The sequence below is a fragment of the Camelina sativa genome, chromosome 9 (genome assembly GCF_030686135.1).
Source record: "Camelina sativa cultivar CO46 ecotype springtype chromosome 9, ASM3068613v1".
Classification (NCBI taxonomy): Eukaryota; Viridiplantae; Streptophyta; class Magnoliopsida; order Brassicales; family Brassicaceae; genus Camelina; species Camelina sativa.
This window is the reverse complement of record NC_141888.1, coordinates 19,393,300-19,415,801: the sequence shown is the minus strand read 5'-3', so window position 1 is coordinate 19,415,801 and position 22,502 is coordinate 19,393,300. Positions and strand designations below refer to the sequence as shown.

The 22,502-nt window shown below is 32.9% G+C and overlaps 4 protein-coding genes across 9 annotated transcripts; 3 read left to right on the top strand and 1 right to left on the bottom strand.

The window, feature by feature from the left end:
* The first annotated feature begins 238 nt into the window (after positions 1 to 238).
* On the top strand, positions 239 to 2,509 carry LOC104710996 (thiol protease aleurain-like). Its single transcript, XM_010427661.3, has 8 exons — positions 239 to 541; positions 618 to 739; positions 1,076 to 1,191; positions 1,281 to 1,354; positions 1,431 to 1,695; positions 1,777 to 1,908; positions 1,988 to 2,123; positions 2,283 to 2,509. Exons 1-8 carry the CDS (start codon positions 342 to 344, stop codon positions 2,318 to 2,320), a joined length of 1,083 nt encoding a protein of 360 aa, XP_010425963.1. The 5' UTR covers positions 239 to 341; the 3' UTR covers positions 2,321 to 2,509.
* Positions 2,510 to 6,971: 4,462 nt separating this feature from the next.
* On the top strand, positions 6,972 to 13,175 carry LOC104710995 (E3 SUMO-protein ligase SIZ1). Of its 2 annotated transcripts, none has more exons than XR_015565916.1 (18): positions 6,972 to 7,239; positions 7,339 to 7,435; positions 7,872 to 7,952; positions 8,064 to 8,106; positions 8,206 to 8,278; positions 8,429 to 8,576; positions 8,703 to 8,833; positions 8,940 to 9,008; positions 9,431 to 9,518; positions 9,606 to 9,681; positions 9,836 to 9,909; positions 10,030 to 10,137; positions 10,627 to 10,788; positions 10,930 to 11,038; positions 11,120 to 11,200; positions 11,288 to 12,380; positions 12,587 to 12,763; positions 12,853 to 13,175. XR_015565916.1 is itself a non-coding variant. In XM_010427660.3 (18 exons), exons 2-17 carry the CDS (start codon positions 7,412 to 7,414, stop codon positions 12,727 to 12,729), a joined length of 2,499 nt encoding a protein of 832 aa, XP_010425962.1. In that variant the 5' UTR covers positions 6,972 to 7,239; positions 7,339 to 7,411; the 3' UTR covers positions 12,730 to 12,763; positions 12,853 to 13,175. The 2 variants fall into 2 exon arrangements, 1 of the variants encoding a protein (XP_010425962.1); XM_010427660.3 differs by having other exon boundaries at positions 10,930 to 11,034.
* Positions 13,176 to 13,541: 366 nt separating this feature from the next.
* On the top strand, positions 13,542 to 17,136 carry LOC104710993 (isovaleryl-CoA dehydrogenase, mitochondrial). 2 transcript variants are annotated; one of them, XM_087464635.1, is made up of 15 exons: positions 13,542 to 13,903; positions 14,158 to 14,241; positions 14,338 to 14,395; positions 14,484 to 14,608; positions 14,697 to 14,741; positions 14,970 to 15,018; positions 15,143 to 15,252; positions 15,363 to 15,439; positions 15,538 to 15,588; positions 15,670 to 15,734; positions 15,955 to 16,109; positions 16,189 to 16,229; positions 16,325 to 16,379; positions 16,575 to 16,631; positions 16,883 to 17,136. In XM_087464635.1, exons 1-15 carry the CDS (start codon positions 13,793 to 13,795, stop codon positions 17,027 to 17,029), a joined length of 1,230 nt encoding a protein of 409 aa, XP_087320761.1. In that variant the 5' UTR covers positions 13,542 to 13,792; the 3' UTR covers positions 17,030 to 17,136. The 2 variants fall into 2 exon arrangements, with proteins under 2 accessions (XP_087320761.1, XP_087320762.1); XM_087464636.1 differs by lacking the exons at positions 13,542 to 13,903; positions 14,158 to 14,241; positions 14,338 to 14,395 and having other exon boundaries at positions 14,518 to 14,608; positions 14,937 to 15,018.
* A 120-nt stretch (positions 17,137 to 17,256) lies between these two features.
* Positions 17,257 to 21,675, bottom strand: LOC104710994 (MLO-like protein 3). Of its 4 annotated transcripts, none has more exons than XR_015565918.1 (15): positions 21,359 to 21,612; positions 20,783 to 20,840; positions 20,406 to 20,599; positions 19,767 to 19,883; positions 19,389 to 19,449; positions 19,206 to 19,294; positions 19,034 to 19,108; positions 18,864 to 18,952; positions 18,720 to 18,769; positions 18,579 to 18,619; positions 18,323 to 18,492; positions 18,200 to 18,235; positions 18,042 to 18,109; positions 17,859 to 17,919; positions 17,257 to 17,731 (listed from the first exon to the last, which is right to left on the bottom strand). XR_015565918.1 is itself a non-coding variant. In XM_010427657.3 (15 exons), exons 1-15 carry the CDS (start codon positions 21,506 to 21,508, stop codon positions 17,480 to 17,482), a joined length of 1,515 nt encoding a protein of 504 aa, XP_010425959.1. In that variant the 5' UTR covers positions 21,509 to 21,675; the 3' UTR covers positions 17,257 to 17,479. The 4 variants fall into 4 exon arrangements, 3 of the variants coding, with proteins under 3 accessions (XP_010425959.1, XP_010425960.1, XP_010425961.1); XM_010427657.3 differs by having other exon boundaries at positions 18,323 to 18,496; positions 21,359 to 21,675; XM_010427658.2 differs by having other exon boundaries at positions 18,323 to 18,496; positions 20,406 to 20,642; positions 21,359 to 21,617.
* Between the last annotated feature and the right edge of the window lie 827 nt (positions 21,676 to 22,502).

The window sequence follows — 22,502 nt, the reverse complement described above, 5'->3', positions numbered from 1 at the left end:
TGTAATGATATATTTTGATTTGTGTTTATTTTAAACAATAAAAAGCTAATTTAGTATCCGTTTATTTGAGTCTTATTTTAAATTATCTTGTCACATATTCCTATTTCCAACAAGATAGTGGAGTACTAAAAACAATGTTCCGTTATATGTCACACGTCATCTTACACATCAGCAATACAATTATTGAAGCCAAAATTCAAACCAATAAGAACTCACCACGTGTAGACCAGACCAAACATAACACCCAACGCGACAAAACATAGAAAGAGAAACCCAATCTCCCTCCAATCTTCTTCTTCTTCTTGACTTCGAAGCTTTTGTAAGAACCAGAGAGCAAAGCCATGTCTGCAAAACTAATCTTATCTTCATCGATCCTATTGATTCTCATAGCTGCAACAACAGCGGATAAAGAGATCGGATTCGATGAATCAAATCCGATCAGAATGGTCTCCGACAACAATCTCCGGGAGCTTAAAGACACCGTCGTTCAGATCTTAGGCCAGTCTCGTCACGTTCTCTCCTTTTCTCGATTCGCTCATCGGTAAATTCTAATCGTTGACTTGTTTCCTTCCGTTGACTTGGTTTGAAGTGACATTTGTTTTGGCTTTTTGTGAAAGGTTTGGGAAGAAGTATGACAGCGTGGAGGAGATGAAGTTAAGATTCTCAGTTTTTAAAGAGAATCTTGATTTGATCAGATCCATTAATAAGAAAGACTTACCTTATAAACTCTCTGTTAATCGTAAGTCTTACCTAATGCTTTGATTTGATCCATCTTGTCTCAATTCACATAGTTCAAAAACGTTTGGTTTGAGCTTTGTCTCAATTCACATGGTTCAAGAAAGTTTTATTTGAGGTTTTGTCTCAATTCACATAGTTCAAGATGTTTAATGCTTTAGACTACTGAAGTGTGTTTAAGTTTATAGTAACTGTGAAGGACTTGTTTGATTTGAAAATAAAATGTGACAGTGTGACAACATTTTTCTACTTGTTTAGGCTTTTAGTTGGTTTTCTTAATGGTTGATGGTTGAGAAACCTTAGTGTTGTTTATGTTTAATGAATCTGTTCTGTTTTACAGAATATGCTGATTTGACATGGCAAGAGTTTCAAAGACACAGGCTTGGAGCTGCTCAAAACTGTTCTGCTACTTTGAAGGGTAGCCACAAGGTCACTGAAGCTGCAGTTCCAGACACGGTTAACCATTATTTTCCTTTTCTTTTATAGTTAGTTAGCTCTTCTTAAAGAAATAGGACTGAGTCTTCAGATTGTGTTAAAAACTGCAGAAAGATTGGAGAGAAGATGGTATAGTTAGTCCTGTTAAGAACCAAGGACATTGTGGATCTTGTTGGACATTCAGGTAAAGTCTATGATGAGAATTTTTTTCAGTGATTTCTCGATGGAGTCTGATATGTGTGATCAATCTTTAACTTCAGCACAACCGGAGCTCTTGAAGCAGCTTACCATCAAGCATTTGGAAAAGAAATATCTCTGTCCGAGCAACAGCTTGTGGATTGTGCTGGAACTTTTAACAACTTTGGTTGTCATGGTGGACTTCCTTCTCAAGCCTTTGAATACATTAAATACAATGGTGGGCTTGACACAGAGGAGGCTTATCCTTACATTGGTAAAGACGGTGTCTGCAAATTCTCAGCTGATAACATTGGTGTTCAAGTTCTTGACTCTGTCAACATTACTCTGGTAAAAGCCTAATTTGGAATTTGATTCATACTTGCTAATTACACAAATCATACATTCTCTAAGATTTAAAAACTATAATAGGGTGCTGAAGATGAAATGAAGCACGCGGTCGGACTGGTGAGACCAGTGAGTATTGCATTTCAGGTTGTACATGAATTCAGGTTTTACAAGACGGGAGTTTTTACTAGCACTACCTGTGGAAACACTCCAATGGTGAGGGTCTTTTTTGTTTCTTTCTCTAAACCGCAAAAATGTTACCATTCTACCAACATGTATTCATTTTGATTTGCAGGATGTAAACCATGCTGTGTTAGCAGTTGGTTATGGAGTTGAAGACGGAGTTCCGTACTGGCTTATCAAGAACTCATGGGGAGGTGATTGGGGAGACAATGGCTATTTCAAGATAGAAATGGGAAAGAACATGTGTGGTAAGTCCTTTTTTAACCAGCTTCTGTTTTGGTTTAGACCGGTTTAGGTTTTAGTTAATTTTAGCAAAAGAAGGAATAAAATCGAATCGGTATGGTTCGGTTGACTCCTCTCACATTAGGAGGATCCATTGATTTGTTTCCCTCTGATTTTTTTGGTAGGTGTTGCAACATGTTCATCGTATCCGGTTGTGGCGTGAGGTTTTCAAACGCGTTAACAAGCGACTGTGGCTTTGGAATGAATGGTTGAATTGAAAAATTGTTGTAAAATTACATCACTTGTTAAATAAATGGGAGTTAATTTACACGTCTATGGTGTGGTGCTTCTTAATTACTACTTATGATTCCAAATAATACGACAGAAAAAAATAATTAATTATTCGTCGAAACTCCTAAGTTTTGTTGTATCAAACGAAAACAAACAGAGACATTTCTATAAGATATCTCTATATACTTATATAAGCAATTGTTATTAAAGTTTAATCCTACTATAATGTGACATATTACAGAAAATGTTATTATATCTTAGTTAATTTAATAACTAACAAAAAAAATTTATATTGATTTATAAAATAATAAAATAATATTTTCAAAATTATTTAACAAATTCTATTTATTGTTCAAAAATCTTAGTAAATAATAACAAACTATTTAAAACAATTATAAATTTAATTTTATTTGTAAAACTAAAATTAAATATTTTCATATCTAAACTGTTTAATAATGACATATATATTTTAAAACTAAGATACAATATTTCTTATATTTTAAAAATATCTCTATATACTTATTTAAGCAATGTTGTTAGAACTTTAACTAACTTTGATGTGTCATATTACAAAAAATGCTATTGCATTTTAGTTAATTTAATAACTAACAAAAAAAAGTTTATATTTGTTTACGAAATAATAAAACTCTATTTTCAAAATTATTTAATGAAATTATTTAACATATTGTATCTATTGTTTCAGAAATCTTAGTAAACAATAAAAAATTATTTAATTGGCTAAAACTTATTTTTTATACACGATATTCACTATATAAACAATACTAAGTGTATAATGTTGACAATTTATATATACATAATCTAATTGTAATTTACACATATAAATTTAATATATACTAACACTTTATACAAAGAGTTTTTTAAGAGTTCTACCACATTCATAACTCTTTCTATCGGATTATACCACATTACAAAACTCATTTCAAGGAGTACCACAACTGTATGATAGAATTACCAGTTTAACCATGTCCTTTGTTTCCTATGCAAAATAATAAAAAAATATTTTCTTGTTTTTTATTTAATAAAAATATTGTGTTGTGTCGTGTCTTTTCACTATCTTGCACAACAGTCCAATCTCATTTAAATTAAAATCTTTCTCTAATTTTCTGGGTTTTGCTTAATTTTACGTAAACAAGATTCTACTATGAAGGAAAAAAGCATTCTCAGTCACATTTGTCTCATACTTCTTATTCTATTAGGTTCGTTTGTGGACAGATTTAAACTTTATTTTTTGTCTATCATGTTAATTGATTCATATTATTTTATTTTTGGTCCATGACATTTGTTGTCCACTGTAATATTTTTGTCTACTATCTAAAATCTTGTCTACGAGAAATATATATTTCGTCAACTTTAAAAATTATTTTTTACTATGCAGTTTTTATCGATTTAAAATGTTACAAATGTATATACATATGTTTTAATGGACAACTTATAAATAATGTCTATCGTTTATTAGTCTGCAAGACTACACCACACTAACTTAAAGGTGGTGGACAAACTTAAATCAAATATAATTATTTTTTGCAGGATAAATATTGTCCACATCTTATATTTTGTCTATTATATATATAGTTAATTATTTGTCAACTACTTAGATAGTTTCGACTTTTATGTTGACATTAAATGCCAACGTAATTAATGCTGCGTCAGATGTTGTACTGCATCGCCAAACACCAAATTTCAAGGGAAGAGAAGAGAGCTATTAACGTCATTTAACATAATCACTTTTGGTAGATTGGAAAAAAATTTTCTAATGTGATAAATCTGAAAATATTTATATCCAATGTGGTAGATTGAACAAAATTCCCTTATACAAATAACTGCAATGGTGTTAATATTAACATCAAACACTATTGTAAATTTGGTATATTAAGATCTCTAGACAGGATCACATCGATTTGTAATTTCAAATCAAAGGTCAATAAATGTTTTGTTGGGGTTTTTTAAAAACTTTACCAAATTTATAATTAACGTATTTGATATTGCACCCAAACCAAAATAGTAGTAACAACTAGGGTCAAAATCCAAGTATAAATTAAGTAAATTAAGGGGGTGTTATTGGATTGTGGTTTTTAAAGGAGTTTGATGTATTTAAGAATCAAGTGTTATTCAATTGGGTATTTTTAAAAATCCATTAAAATCTAGTGTTATTCAATATCTACTAGATTTTGTGTGATTTTGGATTTCAACGTACTTTGCTTCTAAAATATGAACAAACACAATACCACACTTTTCTCAATTATTTCATTTTATTTTCCTCTCTTTAGATGGATCTCTATTGTTTGATTTTTTTTCTCAATCCATTTATATAATCACACTTATTCATCAGATATGTATTATTTTTGAGAATTTTTTTTTTGTGTTCTTTAACTTTTTTTTCTGGGTTCATGATCTATAACTTTTTTTTTTGGTTTATGATATAATCACACTTTTTTTTTCTGGGTTCAATCTCTGTTTCTTCCTCCTCAAACCCTTTGTATATAATCACACTTATTCATCAGATCTGTGTTTTTTTGTATTCTTTAATTTTTTTTTTCTGGGTTCATGACATATGGGTTCTTTAATTACACCAAAAATCTGGATTGAAAACAAATACAGTTTAATTCAAGTTTTCTATGACATGTGTAAAAGTCTGGGTGTTATTAATTTAATATAATTTTGGTGTATAACACAGTTTATGGATATATATATATTTTTTTCTAACAATAACTTTTTAAAAAATCCATAACAGTCACCAAAAATACATTATCAATGACTTTCAAATCCACCTTATATGCATTATAAAGTCTACACAAATGCATTAGACTTTTAAATCCACTAATGTCCTGGGTTAATTAAAATCTATTAAAATCCTCAATCCAATAACACCCCCTAAATATATAATTTTATAAAATATATAAAATAAATAAAATTTCTACTATTATTTTGTAACAAACAAATCTAAATTTACGTAAATATTTTTCTACGCTCACCATCTAGTAAATACTATAATAGGTGTGGTGCTTAATTACTGCTTATGTTTCCAAATAATACGACAGGAAAAAAATTGCAAATAGCGGCGAACTCCTGAGTACTTTGTCAGTTTGTTGTAACTTGTATCAAAGGAAAACAAACAGAGACATTTGCAATATGTACGCACACTATGAATTTTAAAGGAAAACAAACAGATTATTCACTTTTTATAAACTTTTGTTATATAATTTGTGGATATCTATGTCTTTTTTTTTTGGCAAACTGTGGATATCTATGTCATGTTATATAATTTGTAGATTTCTATGTCATTATATCGTCAAAATATTAGTTATTCACACAGAAACATTTTTGTCCAATTTCAGGTAGTTAAAAGAGGGAGAACTAATCTAGGAGTTTTATTTTAATTTAATTAATGTTTGGTTGAAAAAAAAAAAAAAAAAGAGGGAGAACTAATAAAACAATATTCAGATACTTGATGGTCATGCTTTAATGAGTTCGATTAAATATGGTAGAAATGACAAATTTTAACATTGTCATATATTCAAGTTCAACATTGGTAATATAAAATTTTGGAAATAATGTATACTTGTAATCTCAGATTTAAAGACTCAATACTAAAAATAACTAACTCATTAACAAACTTAAATAACGCGCGAAAGTAACTTATTAATAGAAGTAAATGACCCGCCAAATGTCGCTATTGACTTCATTTAAAAATATGTTGACTCTTAATTTAGTTTTACAATTTATTACCTATACATGATTAGATTTAGTTTTCTTGACTTCAAAATGATATTATTTTTTTACCAAAACATTGAAAATTTTGGATATAAATACAGTGGATCCAAAATGTTCATGATCACTTCTTACAAAACAAAATAAAATAAAAGGTTGTGAATATTTCAAGAGATAGAAAATGTTGGTATTCAACTCTAGCTTTTGATTATCTAAATTATTCAAGCCAAAGTATCCTCCTTACTACATACATCTCTTCAAACTTTGTTAGCCAAAGTTTCAATGTTTTTTAAAAAAATTTCTGTTCAAGAAAAATAATTTGTTGATATTCATTTTTCACGAAATCGGATTCTTCTCAGTTAATATAAATGATTTTTTAAAAAATAATGCGCCAAAATAGATTTATTAACTACAAAAGTTTTGTGTAATAAATCTTCGAACATTATAATTTTTTTGCCGCGGTATTTATTTATCTTATCGTTACCAATTTTTTCCACATTTGTCTTAATTTGATTTTTCTTTCTCTAATTATTATGATGTCTTCAACATGCATTTCTCGTATATACTGTATATATATATGGCCTGTCATAGCTTATTTTTTTGTATATTTCGCACAAATAGATTTTCAGGTACGCAAAAATTTGGTGCTTGGGAGAGACACGACCAAGATCTCTCAATTGATCCAACGGCTTGTCTTTTTTTGACGTGGCGAAATCGTAATAAACCTGATTGATAGTAAAGTAACAAAACATACGATTACGATACGATTCTGTGAGAAGAAGAAGACAAAAAGTTAGGTGAGTTTTTTTTTGGGTGTAGAAGTAGAATTTCGTGTATCTTTATGTGTACATGTTAACCCGGACGTGTATTGTAGTAAACTAAACCGGATTTGATATAAACGGAACTTAACCCGGACGTGTATTGTAGTAGTAAACTAAACCGGATTTGATATAAACGGATTTTGTTCCGGTTATCTCTGTAAAATCGTTTACTTTCCGTCTCCTCCTTCCTTCCTTGGTCTAAAATAAAAAGAAGCAAAATTTGTCGGCGTTGTTTGAATCCGTAGCGCACTAATTCTAATGAGTTTGTTTAATGATTTGATATGCAGTATCCGATCTTTGGGTAATTCTTCAATTTTGCTTTGTTCTTGGATTTGATTTTGGAACTCAAGTTGATTACTAATTTTGAATGATTCATCTCTTTGTTTTGTTTTTTTGATAGATCGGTTGCTGTACGAAGACTATATACTTCGGCGATTTGAACTGAGGCGTCATCGTTTGTCTGAGTTTAAGAGATGGATTTGGTTACTAGTTGCAAGGTATATTGACTTTGATAGTTTTGTTTATATACTGGTTATTAAAAACTGATTGTGACGGGTTGATAAAGATTAGGGAAAGATTATATTGAGAAGGAAATTTCCAAAAGAGCGTTTTTTTTTTTTTTAGTAATTAGCTCATGATGGGTCTGAAAAGTTTGTTTTTTTTTTTTAAATATAAAAATGATGATCTCATGAAGGTTTTGTTTAGGTTTTTGTTACTTTTACATGAGCTCAAATTTGTTAAATGATATGTATATTTCAGGAGTAATTTGTTCATGATGGCTCTGTGAATTTGATTTTTATTTTATTTTCAATGATGGGTCTGAAGAATTTGATTTTTATTTTATTTTCAATGATGGGTCTTATGAAGGTTTTGTTTAGGGTTTTTGTTACTTTTACATGAGCTCAAATTTGTTAAATGATATGTGTATTTCAGGAGAAACTTGCAAATTTCCGGATGAAAGAGCTCAAAGATGTGCTTGCTCAGATGGGACTTTCTAGACAAGGAAGAAAGCAGGTTTGAAATTTTTTTGCTAATCTTTCCACTTGCTATTGGTTATGATGGTTAAGTGATGTTAATGTGATTTTTTTTTTTTTTTTTTCTTTGTTTGCCCATTTGCTTGTGCAGGACCTTGTTCAGCGGATTTTGACTATTCTTTCTGATGAGCCTGGTATGTTGCGCACTCATGTTTATTTATTCATGCGTGAACTGTGTAATTAAATTTTTTTTTGAGTATTCTGATAAGCGCTTGTCTCCTTATCTAATGAAGCGGGAAGGTTGTGGTCTAAAAGGGATCCCAGTGCAAGGGAAAGGGTTGCAAAACTAGTGGAGGATGGATATAGGTGAGTGTATGTTGTAGCCATGGATTTCTTACGACATGCATGTTTTCTTATGACATGCATGTTTTCTCCATGGATTTCTTATGACATGTATGCTGTAGCCATGGATTTACTTTTTTTGGTTTACTGCAATAATTTTGTGTGTTTCCACAGGAAAATGCAAGCATCTTGGGCAAGTGAAGTAACGTCTAAAGGACAAGTTAGTTCGGATATCAGTAATGTTAAAGTTAAGGGACAACCTGAAGATATCAAAGTTCGGTGTATTTGTGGAAGCTCACTAGTTACAGAGTCAATGATACAAGTAAGTCTGTGACAAAGTATTTGTCTCCACTCCTGTTTGAGTTGGCAGTATCTCTTGGTGTATAATGGCTTACTAAAATTTTGGTAATACCTTCTGGTTTTCAATAAACGATTTTTTAAATTTAAGTGCGAGGATCCGAGATGCCATGTCTGGGAGCATGTTGGCTGTGTCATTATCCCGGAGAAGCCTATGGAAGTAAATCAATCTCTTCCTGAACCATTTTACTGTGCAATATGCCGACTTACCCGTGCTGACCCGTAAGATCCTCATAAACTTCTCTTGGTTGGGAAATGGCTAAATGTTTATTTATATTTCCCCTTGATGCATGTTTTTTTTGCGTTTTACATGGTCTTTTATGTGCAGATTTTGGGTCACAATGGCGCATCCATTGTATCCTGTGAGGTTGACGTCAACGATAATCCCAACTGATGGGTATGTACACCAAGTCTTTTGTTGTAACTATCATATTTAGATTTGTGTACTTATTAGTTTGGAAAGCCGGAGGACTTCAGTGGAAATTTAAATTCATTACTTCCATCCTCCAGTTAGATTAGTTTCAATGCATGCAATCCCTAATTAATCATCTGCTTTGTGTCGTCTGTTTTTTTCTGGGGAGGGAAGAAGCATTATAGTTTAGTCTTATAGTCTGCATACTGTTTGTGGATGTGGGATTAATTTCAGTTGAGGGATAAGGTGAACCGTAGTCACTTAGCTTTCTTAGCTGGACTTCTGTTTCGTTTTAGGTTTTAGAGAAAAAAAACCATGGCTATTTCCTAGCTAGATTCACAACACCTACTTCAACTTTATAATGATAACTGATGTGTGTCCTTCTAATACTGCGACACAATTTTCAGTTTAATCCCTATGCCGAGTGTGGACAGAACATTTCGAATAACAAGGGCAGACAAAGACTTGTTGGTGAAGCATGAGTACGATGTTCAGGTTGTTAGTTTAATAAGTAGGTTAAATATGTACACTACATACATATGTGTGTTTTCTAATTTGCAGTTCAATTTGTTTTGTTTTCAGGCTTGGTGTATGCTCTTGAATGACAAAGTTATATTTAGGATGCAGTGGCCTCAATATGCTGATCTGCAAGTCAATGGTATGTGAGTCCAGTTCATATGGGATGCTATGCTAACTAAGTTAGTGTTATTAGCGTGTTCGTAGGAATATGAGGATCATGGTTTGCAGATCTCAGTAAATGTGCTCTCTGCTATCTGATATGGATTCATGGTTAAGTTGTTACGATTTTATAGGTGTACATGTTCGTGCTATTGACCGACCAAGGTCACAGCTGCTGGGGGCCAATGGCCGCGATGATGGACCTATTGTATGTTTTCATCTCTGTTCAGTAACAGTTCTTTGTTCTCATGGAATAGTTTGCTCTCTCTAAAATTAATATCAAGTTGTTCGTAATCTAGTATACACCCATCACATTTTTTTTTGGCAGATCACACATTGTGTTAGGGAGGGAATTAACAAGATATCCTTGAGTAGATGTGACTCCCGCATTTTTTGTTTGGGTGTAAGACTTGTGAAACGACGGACTCTGCAACAGGTACTTGTATTTACTGATAAGATGTTGCATGAGAAATAATTAAAAAACAGTTAACAGTAAAACTAGAGTCAGTGCGTTGGAAAAATAAAATGAATTAATGTTTATGGCATTGTTGTGCGAGAAGAAATAGCATGTGCATGCGAAGGAAGTTAATATGTATGAGGGTTACGTTACTGTTGCAATCAAAGTTCTAGGTTTTCCCAGTTCTATTTTGACTATAATTTGTAGGCTATATAATGTTGTCTTTGATCCTGAGCTGAGTCAGATCTGGTCTTTTTAAATCCATGGTGCAATGGCATAATTGACTACAATTTGTTGGCTATATATAGTTTTGCTAAGTATTGTTTATTATGTTGTAAAATCAGTTTTCATATTCTTTTTCAATATATTTTTCATCACTATTTCTAGTGTTCTTAAAGGCTCATAACAGTATCTATTTTACTCTTGTGATTTTCCTATAAACTCACCTTTTTTTTTTTAATATTCTAGGTCTTAAACATGATTCCGGATGAGGATAAAGGTGAACCTTTTGAAAATGCTCTTTCGCGTGTACGCCGATGCATCGGAGGTGCAACTGGAAATGATGATGCCGACGGTGACAGTGATATTGAGGTTGTCGCAGATTTCTTTGATGTCAATCTCCGGTGTCCTGTAAGTTCCTTTAGTAGATTACATCTCGTTTTTAATAGGTTGTTTGCAATCCGATAGTTCTGTTTATCTCATGGCTATCTGATGGTCTTTATGTGTACGTTTCTAGACTGATTAGTGTTACCTTTCTGTTGGTGTCACTAGATGAGCGGCTCTAGGATGAAAGTTGCTGGGAGATTTAAACCCTGTGTGCACATGGGATGTTTTGACCTTGAGGTGTTTGTAGAGCTGAATCAACGTTCCAGAGAGGCAGGTATCCTATTATAGTCTGGTTAATTGGGTTGTTCCTATTGTTTTACTAATTTTATATGTTCTGTGGTTTGTTTAACTACAGTGGCAGTGTCCTATTTGTCTGAAGAACTACTGTCTGGAGCATATAATTGTAGATCCTTATTTTAACCGTATCACATCAATGGTAATCTTTTGTAGATGTTGTAATTCTTGATGACTTCAATGTTTATTCATTTAAGTACCTTTATAATGATTGTCTTGCTGCATGCAGATGAGACATTGTGATGACGAGTTGGCTGATATTGAAATTAAGCCTGATGGTTCTTGGCGTGTGAAGCTTGAAAGTGACAGCAAGCGCAGAAAAATGGGGGAACTCCCGCCGTGGCGACTACCTAATGGTAGTCTCATCCCAACGGTTGATGAGATGAAACCCAAGATGGAAATTCTAAAACCAGTTGAACAAGAAGGTTGCTCAGATGGTCCAACCCCTTTGAAACTTGGAATAAGGAAGAATTGCAATGGCAATTGCGAAGTTAGCAAACCTAATACTAGTGGGTTGTCTTCCAGTAATAGGGAAGATAAGGTTGAGTATCAGGAGCAAAATGTTATACCAATGAGTAGTAGCTCAACTGGAAGTGGTAGGGATAGCGATGACCATAGCGTAAACCAGGATGCTCTTGGGACCTTTGAGCTTGGAAACAATGGGATGGAGCTTGGTTCTTTATCCACGAATGTAAATCCAAGCTACAACGTTAGTGATAAGAATCATCAAGCAGCAGTGGCAAGTAATAATGAACCCATCGTTTTGAGTGATTCTGATGAAGAAAATGATGTTGCAATCAATGGTATTAACTCATATAGTAAAGACCCTACCATGGCTGGAGGCAGTTCGGGCTTTGATCATTTTACCAAACTTTGCGAAAATTATGATATGCCAAAGTGGCAATTTTCTTCGGAAACTCAAGGAGGCCCGGGGTTCCAATTATTTGCATCTCACGCTGATGTATCAGAGGGTTTAGTTAGTTTGGAGCCTGGTCCATCGAACCGTGCTCCTGCAGTAAGTAGTGGTTACACAATAGCTCAAAAGACGTCAATGCCATCTATTCCTATGTTTTCAGAATCGGTTGGACGACGTGAAGCAAATACAAACAATGGATCACTTCAAATATTTCTGCCAACAAGACCAGATAACTCAGCTCAGTCTGATTTAGGAAACCAGGCGGAGATGTCAAACGGAACCCCTAGTGATGATTGGATCTCTCTAAGGCTTGGTAATCAGGGAGAGACAATAGGTGTAAACAAAGTCAATGAAAACAACCCAGCGTCGACAAGAGAGGGTGCTTTGGATACTTTGTCAGAAACAGGTTAGTTTCTCCTGACCGAAAATGATTTTTGCTTTTCTTAATTTCCTGAAACATCAAGGGATATTGAATACCGGCTCTCTGTACTTATGACTAATTCGCATGTAGATGTCCTTCACTTGTCTGGGTTGTTGGGTCTTGTACATATGAATAGGAGCGGTCTGAATTAACAAGAATTTGGTACTGACTATTATCTAACTTGTTTGCAGCGTCGTTGCTTGTTGGAATTAATGAGGGTAGTAAACAAGAGAAGGCAAGTAGACAGAGATCAGATAGCCCGTTTTCATTTCCTAGGAAGAAGCGTTCCGTTAGACCCCGACTGTTTCTCACCACTGACTCAGATTCAGAATGACATGTACCTCAAATTGTTTGTTTATTCATGGAAGGTAAAAAAAAAAGCTAATCTAAGTCTTGATCAACAACTCTGAAGCTAATAGCATCACTGTGAATCTGAAGTTTCTCTGTCTCATTGCAGGATGCTATTTGCAAAGGAGTAAATAGGTTTATTATACAAAGTTAATGAAGGACTGGAAGCTTTTGGTCAGTAATTGTTATTTTCGATAGGACTTTTTTTGGTTGTTGAAGAGGAAACGTCGATAATTACATCAAACTTCAAAGTTGGTTACTACAGATATGGGCAAGTAGAGGAAACAAGCATTTTGTAAATGTGGGTTTTACCTTTTTCTTTGTTTTGTTGAATAGTAAAGAAACCAGCTCTTCTTCTTCTTCTTCTTTTTGTTTACAAACTTCTTTTTAGGAAACAACATTATATAATATATGAAGTTTTTTTCTTTTTTCTTTTTTGGGACAAACTTTATATAGGAAGTATATATTTAGCATAGCCATTGAGGTATTTATTACCATTTTTTTTAACTTCCTGAATTCGGAAATAGTAACCAAAATCGATCCGAAGTTGAAAATGTTTTTCGATAGAACAGTGTCAGTGTTATATTGCAGTAAGAAATGCAAATGTGATGTAGTGCCGTAGTGGTACCTTAATGTTTATTCATAAAACTAGGCATGGCCACCTCAATGTTATTCGTAGATATCATATAGGCATGGCCATAATACTCGGATCCGAGGAAAGATGACCTGGCCGGAAAAACCCGACCTGAATTCGAATCCACAATGTAGATATAGTATGGTTGTTGAAGATGACAAAGATGGTATAGGAGAGTAGTAGTAGTAAATAATAACAAAGTGGTATACGGAACTAGATTAGACCATCATCATGACTCATTGCTCATATCCCATCCTTATCACTTATTGTCACAATTATTATTAAAAACTCAAATTACAACTTAAAAAAAAAAATTTGGGTCTCTCTGATTAAATAAAAAAAAGCCGATTTTGGCTAATTTATACCAAACACATTTCTTCTTCTTCTTCTTGTTCCCCGTGTATATCATCAAAAGATGCAGAGGTTTTTCGCAGCGAGATCGATTCTGGGTAACGCCGTCAAGACTCGGAGGAGGTCCTTCTCGTCTCTATCATCTTCCCTCCTCTTCGACGATACTCAGTTACAGGTTCTTTCTACCTTCTTTCTATTATTCTTGATTTCTATTAGTCAGAACTTTTTTTGCCGTTGCAATTGTGGTTGGTGGTGATAAAAAAACGGTGTCGTTTTAATCATGGTGGCATGTGCTCCTTGAAAAGTAGTTTAAAGACATATAAGAGAAGAAGAGTTTGTGTTTAATTAAGTGAATTTGATGGTTTTTGTGACATTTTGTTGTTGTTGTTGTTGTTGTTGTTGTTCCCCTTGGCTGCATTGCAACTGAAGTTTAAAGAAAGTGTATCCAAGTTTGCGCAAGATGTTATCGCTCCTCATGCCGAAAGAATCGATAAAACTAATTCATTTCCAAAGGTCTGTCTTGAGACTTTTGTTGCTTATGTCTTTGTTGCTTATGTATCTCACCAAAATCTAATCTTTCATACTTTTTTTTTTTTTTTTTCAAACTAGGATGTTAACTTATGGAAGCAGATGGGTGAGTTCAATCTCCATGGAATCACTGCACCTGGTAGATCTTTGTCCTAGCATAGATTAATACGTTTCAATCCTTTTTATGTTTAGTACGGGAACTTAATCGTATAATCCTTTACCTGCAGAGGAATATGGAGGTTTAGGTCTTGGTTACTTGTATCATTGTATAGCAATGGAGGAAATCAGTCGGGCCTCAGGGTCAGTTGCTCTGTCTTATGGTGCCCATTCCAACCTTTGCATCAATCAATTGGTAAACATATATATATGGCTCACTAGTTCTCTTTTGCAATATCTGAGTTTTTTATAGCCAAGATAGAAGATTTATTACTACTTTACAGGTGAGGAATGGAACTACAGCCCAAAAGCAGAAATATTTGCCAAAGGTATTGTTTCATCTGAGCCTTTTTAGTATTGTCACTGCTATGCTAATGGTTATATCAGCAAATAAAACCAGTATTAGAAATCTCATCTTATTATGAATGGAAGAAAGACCGTTATTTCATTTTGATTAGTTTAGTTTTCTTCATTTGTGAACTCTTTTATGTTTCCCCTGACTTTTGTTTTTGAAATCTCGTTAGAGTCTAGCTAACTCATGACTTACTGTTATGAAGCTGATCAGTGGGGAGCATGTTGGTGCTCTAGCAATGAGTGAACCCAATGGTAAGATACATACCGTTTGGATGAAGTTTGAGAGTGTGAGGACTGAGGACACACACTCATACATACATACAGTGACCGCTTTATTCTGATGCATACTGATTCTAGTTTTTTGAATTCTTCACAGCTGGTTCAGATGTTGTCAGCATGAAATGCAAGGCTGATAAGGTAGATGGTGGTTATATAATAAATGGCAACAAGATGTGGTGCACTAATGGTCCGTCTGCTGAAACACTGGTAATATAGATTAGCTTATATTGTTACCTTCTCAGATTGATTTTGTTTGATACATTTTTTTGTTTAGTTTTAACATATTTTATACCTACCATTTTTTTTCGTTGGATCAGATTGTTTACGCAAAAACTGACACAAAAGCAGCTTCTAAAGGGATCACGGCTTTCATCATAGAGAAGGGAATGGATGGGTATGTGAATTCTCAATCTTGTTGGAACCGACGTTCTATAATCTTTAATAAAGTACTGAATCTGGTGGCTTTGCTTTCATATTGTGGTGGCTTTGCAGATTCAGTACAGCTCAGAAGTTGGACAAACTGGGAATGCGGGGAAGCGATACGTAATCCCAATTCACTCAAGATACAAATATCTGTGTAAATTAAATCCCTCTTTTCCTCTGACATCTGTCTCTTCTGAGCAGGTGCGAGCTTGTTTTTGAGAATTGCTTTGTTCCTGAAGAAAACATTCTTGACAAGGAAGGAAAAGGTTGTTACTAACGCAACTTCATTGTTTTGTTTATAACTCTTATTCTCTAGGTTAATGGATAATTTACATTGTATGGTCTGTTTTTTCTAGTATATGATGATCTACTATCTGATTATCTAGTAATCACCACCACATGTTTTGCTACTTGTACATTTTTTGAGTCGAGGCTACAAGTCCCCTCTCTATACTAGTCTGATGACCATAGGGTTTGCACGTGCAGGAGTGTATGTTCTGATGTCTGGTCTGGATTTGGAGAGACTTGTTTTGGCAGCTGGGCCATTAGGGATCATGCAGGCATGCCTTGACACTGTACTTCCTTATATTCGCCAGAGAGAACAGTTTGGTCGTCCAATTGGAGAATTACAGTTTATACAGGTTGATCTCGATCATCCTTCACCTAAACTTCTCCAAATATCTCAACTTTGATTTTAAAAAGTTGGTTGAATAATTTCAGGGCAAAGTTGCTGACATGTACACTGCATTACAGTCTTCAAGGTAAAGAAAACTTCTCTCAGTAGTGTGGAATTTGTTTTTCCCATACAGCAGAAAAATGTAGCTCAAGCAAAAAAAATGTTTCTTTGGCATCTCAGGTCATACGTCTACTCTGTTGCTAGGGACTGTGACAATGGGAACATTGACCCAAAGGTAATTTGATAATAAATAATCCCTTCTTCTCATTTTCTGTTATGGACAATAGGTATTGGTACAGAAAATGATCAGGTATAGGAAGAGGTCACACGTCCTATTGTTCCCATTGTCTGTACCAATACAATGGGAACATTGACACTGCCACCGTAACCTAATAACACCAGCCTTCTTGTGTATATGCTTACCTTCTAGGACTGCGCCGGAACTATTCTCTGTGCAGCCGAAAGAGCAACTCAAGTCGCTTTACAGGTCAATTATCCTTACTCTCCTACATATATCTCAAATATCTTAGTCCATTTCTATAGGTAGTCATTAGCTTAAATTTTCTGTCACACAAGCGAGGAAAACTAAATTGAACCGGAAAACCAGTTTTAAGAGTTGTAATCTGTCTTTCTAATAATTACCAGCAAAACAAAACTTGGAAGGGCACATAACTACACATATTGGGTATATTGCTTACCTGTCCTTTGAGACTAAGAGGTTTTGGTTTGATGTTTCAGGCGATACAATGTTTAGGCGGAAATGGATATATAAACGAATATGCAACAGGACGCCTTCTGAGAGATGCAAAGCTATATGAAATCGGTGCGGGAACAAGCGAGATAAGAAGGATTGTCATCGGTCGCGGGCTTTTCAAAGAACAATAGAGAAAAGTATGTTTTCTTGCCAATGCGACATTTTCACTCTGTACAAGTATATATAATTTACAATGTCCACAGTAACCTCCCAATAAAAAATATAACTTCCAATCCAACCATACTTTTATGTTTCACAACTTTTGTTATTTTCACCAGAAACAATATCAAACCGACTAAACATTGATTTTAGGGACTTAGCCATTGGAAAGGAATGAGATTATGAATGTTCGAACAAGTATCCAAATACCTATACCAATATACTATTTAAGTGAAAATTCAGCATCCATAGTCACATTATGTGTGACAAGTTATCAAGATACCATCATTAATCCATCATTCTTCACATAACACCAACACACCCTTATTTTAAATATGTAAGTCTATAACTAAAACATATGGCTACCCTAGTGTTTAGTCATTTGATACGTCATAGTAAAGATGAACTCTATATTCATCTTATCACCTTTCAGTTTGGTTGTGTACCGGTATCTCTTGTAAAATATGTGGTTGTTTACCCAAAGATCCGAAATCATTAGCAACTTCTGACTGAGTTGGACTCTCACCTAAATCGATATCACCATTATTATCGTTATCGTTGTTTGTTTCCGGAGTTTTTTCTATCTTCCTCTTGACTCTAACCCTACCATGCCATTGCCTGAACACATTTGCTATTTGTTCTTCCAAGATTACTCTCTTGTAGCTTGACCCCATCTATACATACATGACATGCATCCAAATGAAATTCAGATCACTATGTTACACTAAGAATAATAATTTGTATATAAATGCAATACCATTCGTTAAAAGCAGTAAGAGTTATATTTAGGAAGTTAATTACCTGAGTTACAAGTGCATATAGAGGCAATGTAATGTAGCTGCTCAAGACTTGGACTGTCACCCTATAAATCATATACAATTAACGATATATAATTTATAATACAAAAACATAATTTCGTTTCTTAGAGCTTGAAAGAAAATGTAATGAACTGTTGGAATAAAATAAATAAATTGTAGTGCTTACGCTAATACAATTCGTGTGATGATGATCTCTCGGTTATCATGGTAGCAAGAGTTAATCCCAAATTGCCACTATTTTCATAATTAAAATTCAAAAATACATAAGATATTTTAATTTTTTTTTTCTTTTTTTTTCAATGGAAACTCAATAATTAAACTTACAGTGATCCACACAAAAAAGGCCATCTCGAAGGTGTTCTGTATCATTGTCAAACCAAAATTCCATTTTTATTAATATGTGCCAAAAATGTTATAAAAGACGACATGTATTTTAGACAAGATTACCAGAAACAGCGTGTAGTGTAGAATGCTTAAGAGGAAACGAGGATTGGAGAACCAAAAATGCTTGTCGTTTGGCTCAACGAGAGGGCTTCCTCTAATCACATTGTTATGTTCCTTAATCGTGACCGCCATTTTCGCTACTATCATCTCTAGTTTTGTCCCGATCACTAGAACTACCTACATCACAATATTAATTCATCAATTTTTCTAGTTACACAAACACTAATACGAAGTATTGGTCATTTAAGTAAAATCTTACAATTAGTGGCACAAATGACATATAAAAGTATACTCTCCAACCTGATGATGATTATAGGGAAAAAGCAAAAAGGTAAGATGAAAATGAATAATCACTACTTTATATTTTACTTTAAGCTAATAGAAATTTAAATGAAGCTACCGTAAACGTCGAGAAGCATAAAGATCACCACAGTTAGCCACATCAAAGGACTGTAATAATTTATAGAAAATTAATTTGATATTGTCACATTAAGTGACATTCAAATAAGAATATAAAACATTGTAAAAATCCATTTTTAAATACCTGATACCAACTATAGTTTTAAAATCTTCATGTAAAGATCTTTGTATATACTTTTGGAAGTTGAAAGCATTATTTGATGATAAATGAGCCTGCATCAATATTCAAAAGAACATATTAATATAAAATTTTATTTTCTAAAATATTTATTGATAAACAAATGAGATACTAACAAAGATAAAACCATGACGCAGTGTGAGGTAATCTATTTTTGCCACCGAGTTGAAAAATTGCCTGAAGAAACATTTCTAAGAAAGAAAAATAATTGTAATTACTAATCTTTGTAGTTGAGACATATGCTAATTAATAAAGTGATTAGAAGATGAAGATTGTCTACTAACTTACAATCCAAAGTTGCATTGATGTTTCAGTCCAAGAACTCAAGTGTCGTCGAGCAAATGTTGTATCTCTTGTCATTCTAAACCTATTAGGATCTTTAAATTACATAGAAAATTATTTAATTTACCTTAAATTTCATGGAATAAGAAATAAGTGATATTGCATGTAATTACGTATACAAAATCTCACCGTTTGATGTTAGATACTCCACTGTTTGAGTCTCTTTCTCCCATGATTTCCATTTCCTCATCTATATGTATTACGTATATAAAAATTTCTATGTAAACGATACACTTAATATGATAAAGAATTGTATTATTTTCAAAAAAAAATTATGTTATAATACATGTTTTATTTGCTATATATATATATGAATTGTACAGTTGTTTTATCACAAGCGATTTGACCAATAAAATTTGCTCTAACATGGCATTGACTACAATAATTAAAAACCATATCTTAGATTTATTACACAATACTTATAAATTAAGTAAAACAATTTCAGTTTTTTTTTTGTAGATATGATGTAATAATATTTGATTGCATAAATTAGTGTAAGTACGTTACCTTGGCCATTCCAAGGAGAAGAACGGCAAGATTGTAGAGAATATGCATACAAGCCAACACGAAGATGAAGAAACTCAACTGAGTCAAACCCTCTTGTGATATTAGTGACGTCTTCCCCTGCAAATTTCAATTTGACCAAGTCAGATTAGTTTAGCTCGCAATCAGTAAATGCTTTAAAGAAAAAGTCCACATTTCTTTTTCATTATGAGTTAGTTTTATTAAAATTTGTTTCCTTTACAAACATTGAGTGACGATACTAATTTTCATCACGTGAAAATCAGAATATATCCATAATATAATTTGGATTTAAATAAACTGATTATTAGTAGTCAATTAATATATATTATCATTTTATTTCGTTGACTCTCGCTAACGACGATATGTATATGTTCCAAACTCCAAAGACTCCAAGTCAACGTCAAAGTAAATTGTTTGACATTTAGAATCTTTCTTTCCTATCTCCTCCATTTTTTATTCCGCAAATTAAAGTGTGTGATTAGTAATTTTAGTTTGTCGATCGAGCTTAAAGTCTTTGTATAGAACCCTTATATACGTTATATATATCCACTTCGGATTAAAAAGACAATTGAAACTTAAACATTGAAAAATGACGGCAAGGATCTAAAGATCAAGAAGAACCTTGGAACAATGATGGAAAAAGTTGTCATGATGATCATCATCCTCATCAGCTTCATCATTATCATTATCATGTAATGAAATGGTTTTACGGCAAGGCAACATTCGATTTGCATACTTTATGGGAATGCATATATTCGAAACTTCGCCTTCAGTCACGTTTAGCATCAGTGACATGAATCCTAGCACCATTAGAACTGCCCTCACAGAACATTAAAAAATATCCTGTGATTAAGAAAACTGGGAAAGATATTACAAATAAGTGTGTCATAAACAAAATAGGTTGTTTTCTCAAGAAAAAAAAAAAAACAGAAAACAACTATGTGTGAGCTTTTATTAATGAAATGATTTTGCTACGAATTAACGGGGCAGAGCTTTACCTGATTTGAGCTTCTCTAATGCTTCAAGTAAAGATGTTTTTCTATTTTTCTTAAGTCTCTGCAAGCAAAAAATAAGAAAAAAGTGACAAAAATATAATAAACTATTACTTATATAATTGGCCAGAGTCTACTCCTTTCAACTTATGTATGTGTTTTGTATAATATATATTTTTCTAATATATATACCCCATCTCATGTAAACTTCACATTAACATATCATATCTACATTCTAAGAAGAATCGAACTTTTTATATCTAAAGATTCGAACCAAGAATCTAAAAAAAAAAGAATATCAAAAAATTTAGCAGAATTTATGAAATAATTTTGTGGGAACGATCGTAGTTGTACCTTACATGAAATTGTTTAAAATAATATTTGTTTTCTTAACTAATTTATTTATTTTTTCACTATATATATATATATATATATATTTGAATATTAAAGTTTACTCTTGCAAGAAAAAATGACAAAAAAAATTCCAAAAACTTAGAGAAAATTAAAACAGAATTTTATAAAAAGAAGCAAGAAGTTTTATAATTCAGAATTGTATACATATAACTACATTTTTGTGCTTACAATGGAGAGAAGATTGATGAGACGCTCAAGGAACATGGAAACAGCGACGAAGAGGAAACAAACGGTGGCCAGAGCCCAAGTGGGAGTTTCTTGGAGGGATCGGACGGTGCCAACCTCCGCAGAGTGGCTGCTTTCTTCTTTTTCCGTCATCTCTTATATTTTCTGATGACTGATGTGTGCAGTTGAGAAGATGAAGATATGTTGTTAAGTTTATACTATTAATAGTGTTTTGCAATCATTGTTGCAATAAAGAATTTTCAAAGTTTCCGGTAACCACTGACGTGAAGCTTTAAATGTGACATTGAATCCCAAGTCCCACTTTGTCCGCCCAATTTGACTTAGTAAGACTTAAATGATTCTTAGTGTCATTAAAAAAAAAATTAAAGTATAATTGTAAACTAAAAATGGATAGGCTGGGGCAAAACTGTTTTAATTTTTGGGATTTTCATCTTTCCTTTTGAGAATATATGAAGTAACGGCTTCATTACAAATATATATATATATTTAGAAAATGATGATCGAGAAGATGGTTTTTCTTAACAAAAAAATATATATATACAAATGAAGGTATTGTAGAGAATTTTATCCGTTACTTTTTCATTTAGCGGTGGACATTTATACCGAACCAAACTAAACTGATATAAACTGAACCAACATCTACATACAAACCATTTTTTTAAGTGTTTCTTCCACTCGAATGGTTCGGATCAGTTTCACTAACCAATATATAACCCAAACTGTTTATATTTAATTAATTAACTAAGTTAAATAAATAAAATCTAAACTCCTGCTTGATTTTCTTTTTAAGATAATCATTTTAATATAATTTTTTTTCCAACAATATCATTTTAATATAAATTAAGTTTACTACTTAGTTCTCTCAATTCTAAGCTCTCTAATTCTAGGATACAATTCTACAAGTTATGAAAGAAACTTTTAATATCTTCATGTGTTTCTTACAACTATCATGAATTTCACTGTATCCAATTTCAATAATCAATACTATAAAAACTGAATGTGTTTCTCTCCAGTGTTGACACCTCAGCTGTTTAGTTGAAGGAGGAGTTGACACATCAGTTAAAACAGTTAGCCAATCAAATTATAAGGATTAATACAGTTCAATATATATATATATATATATTTT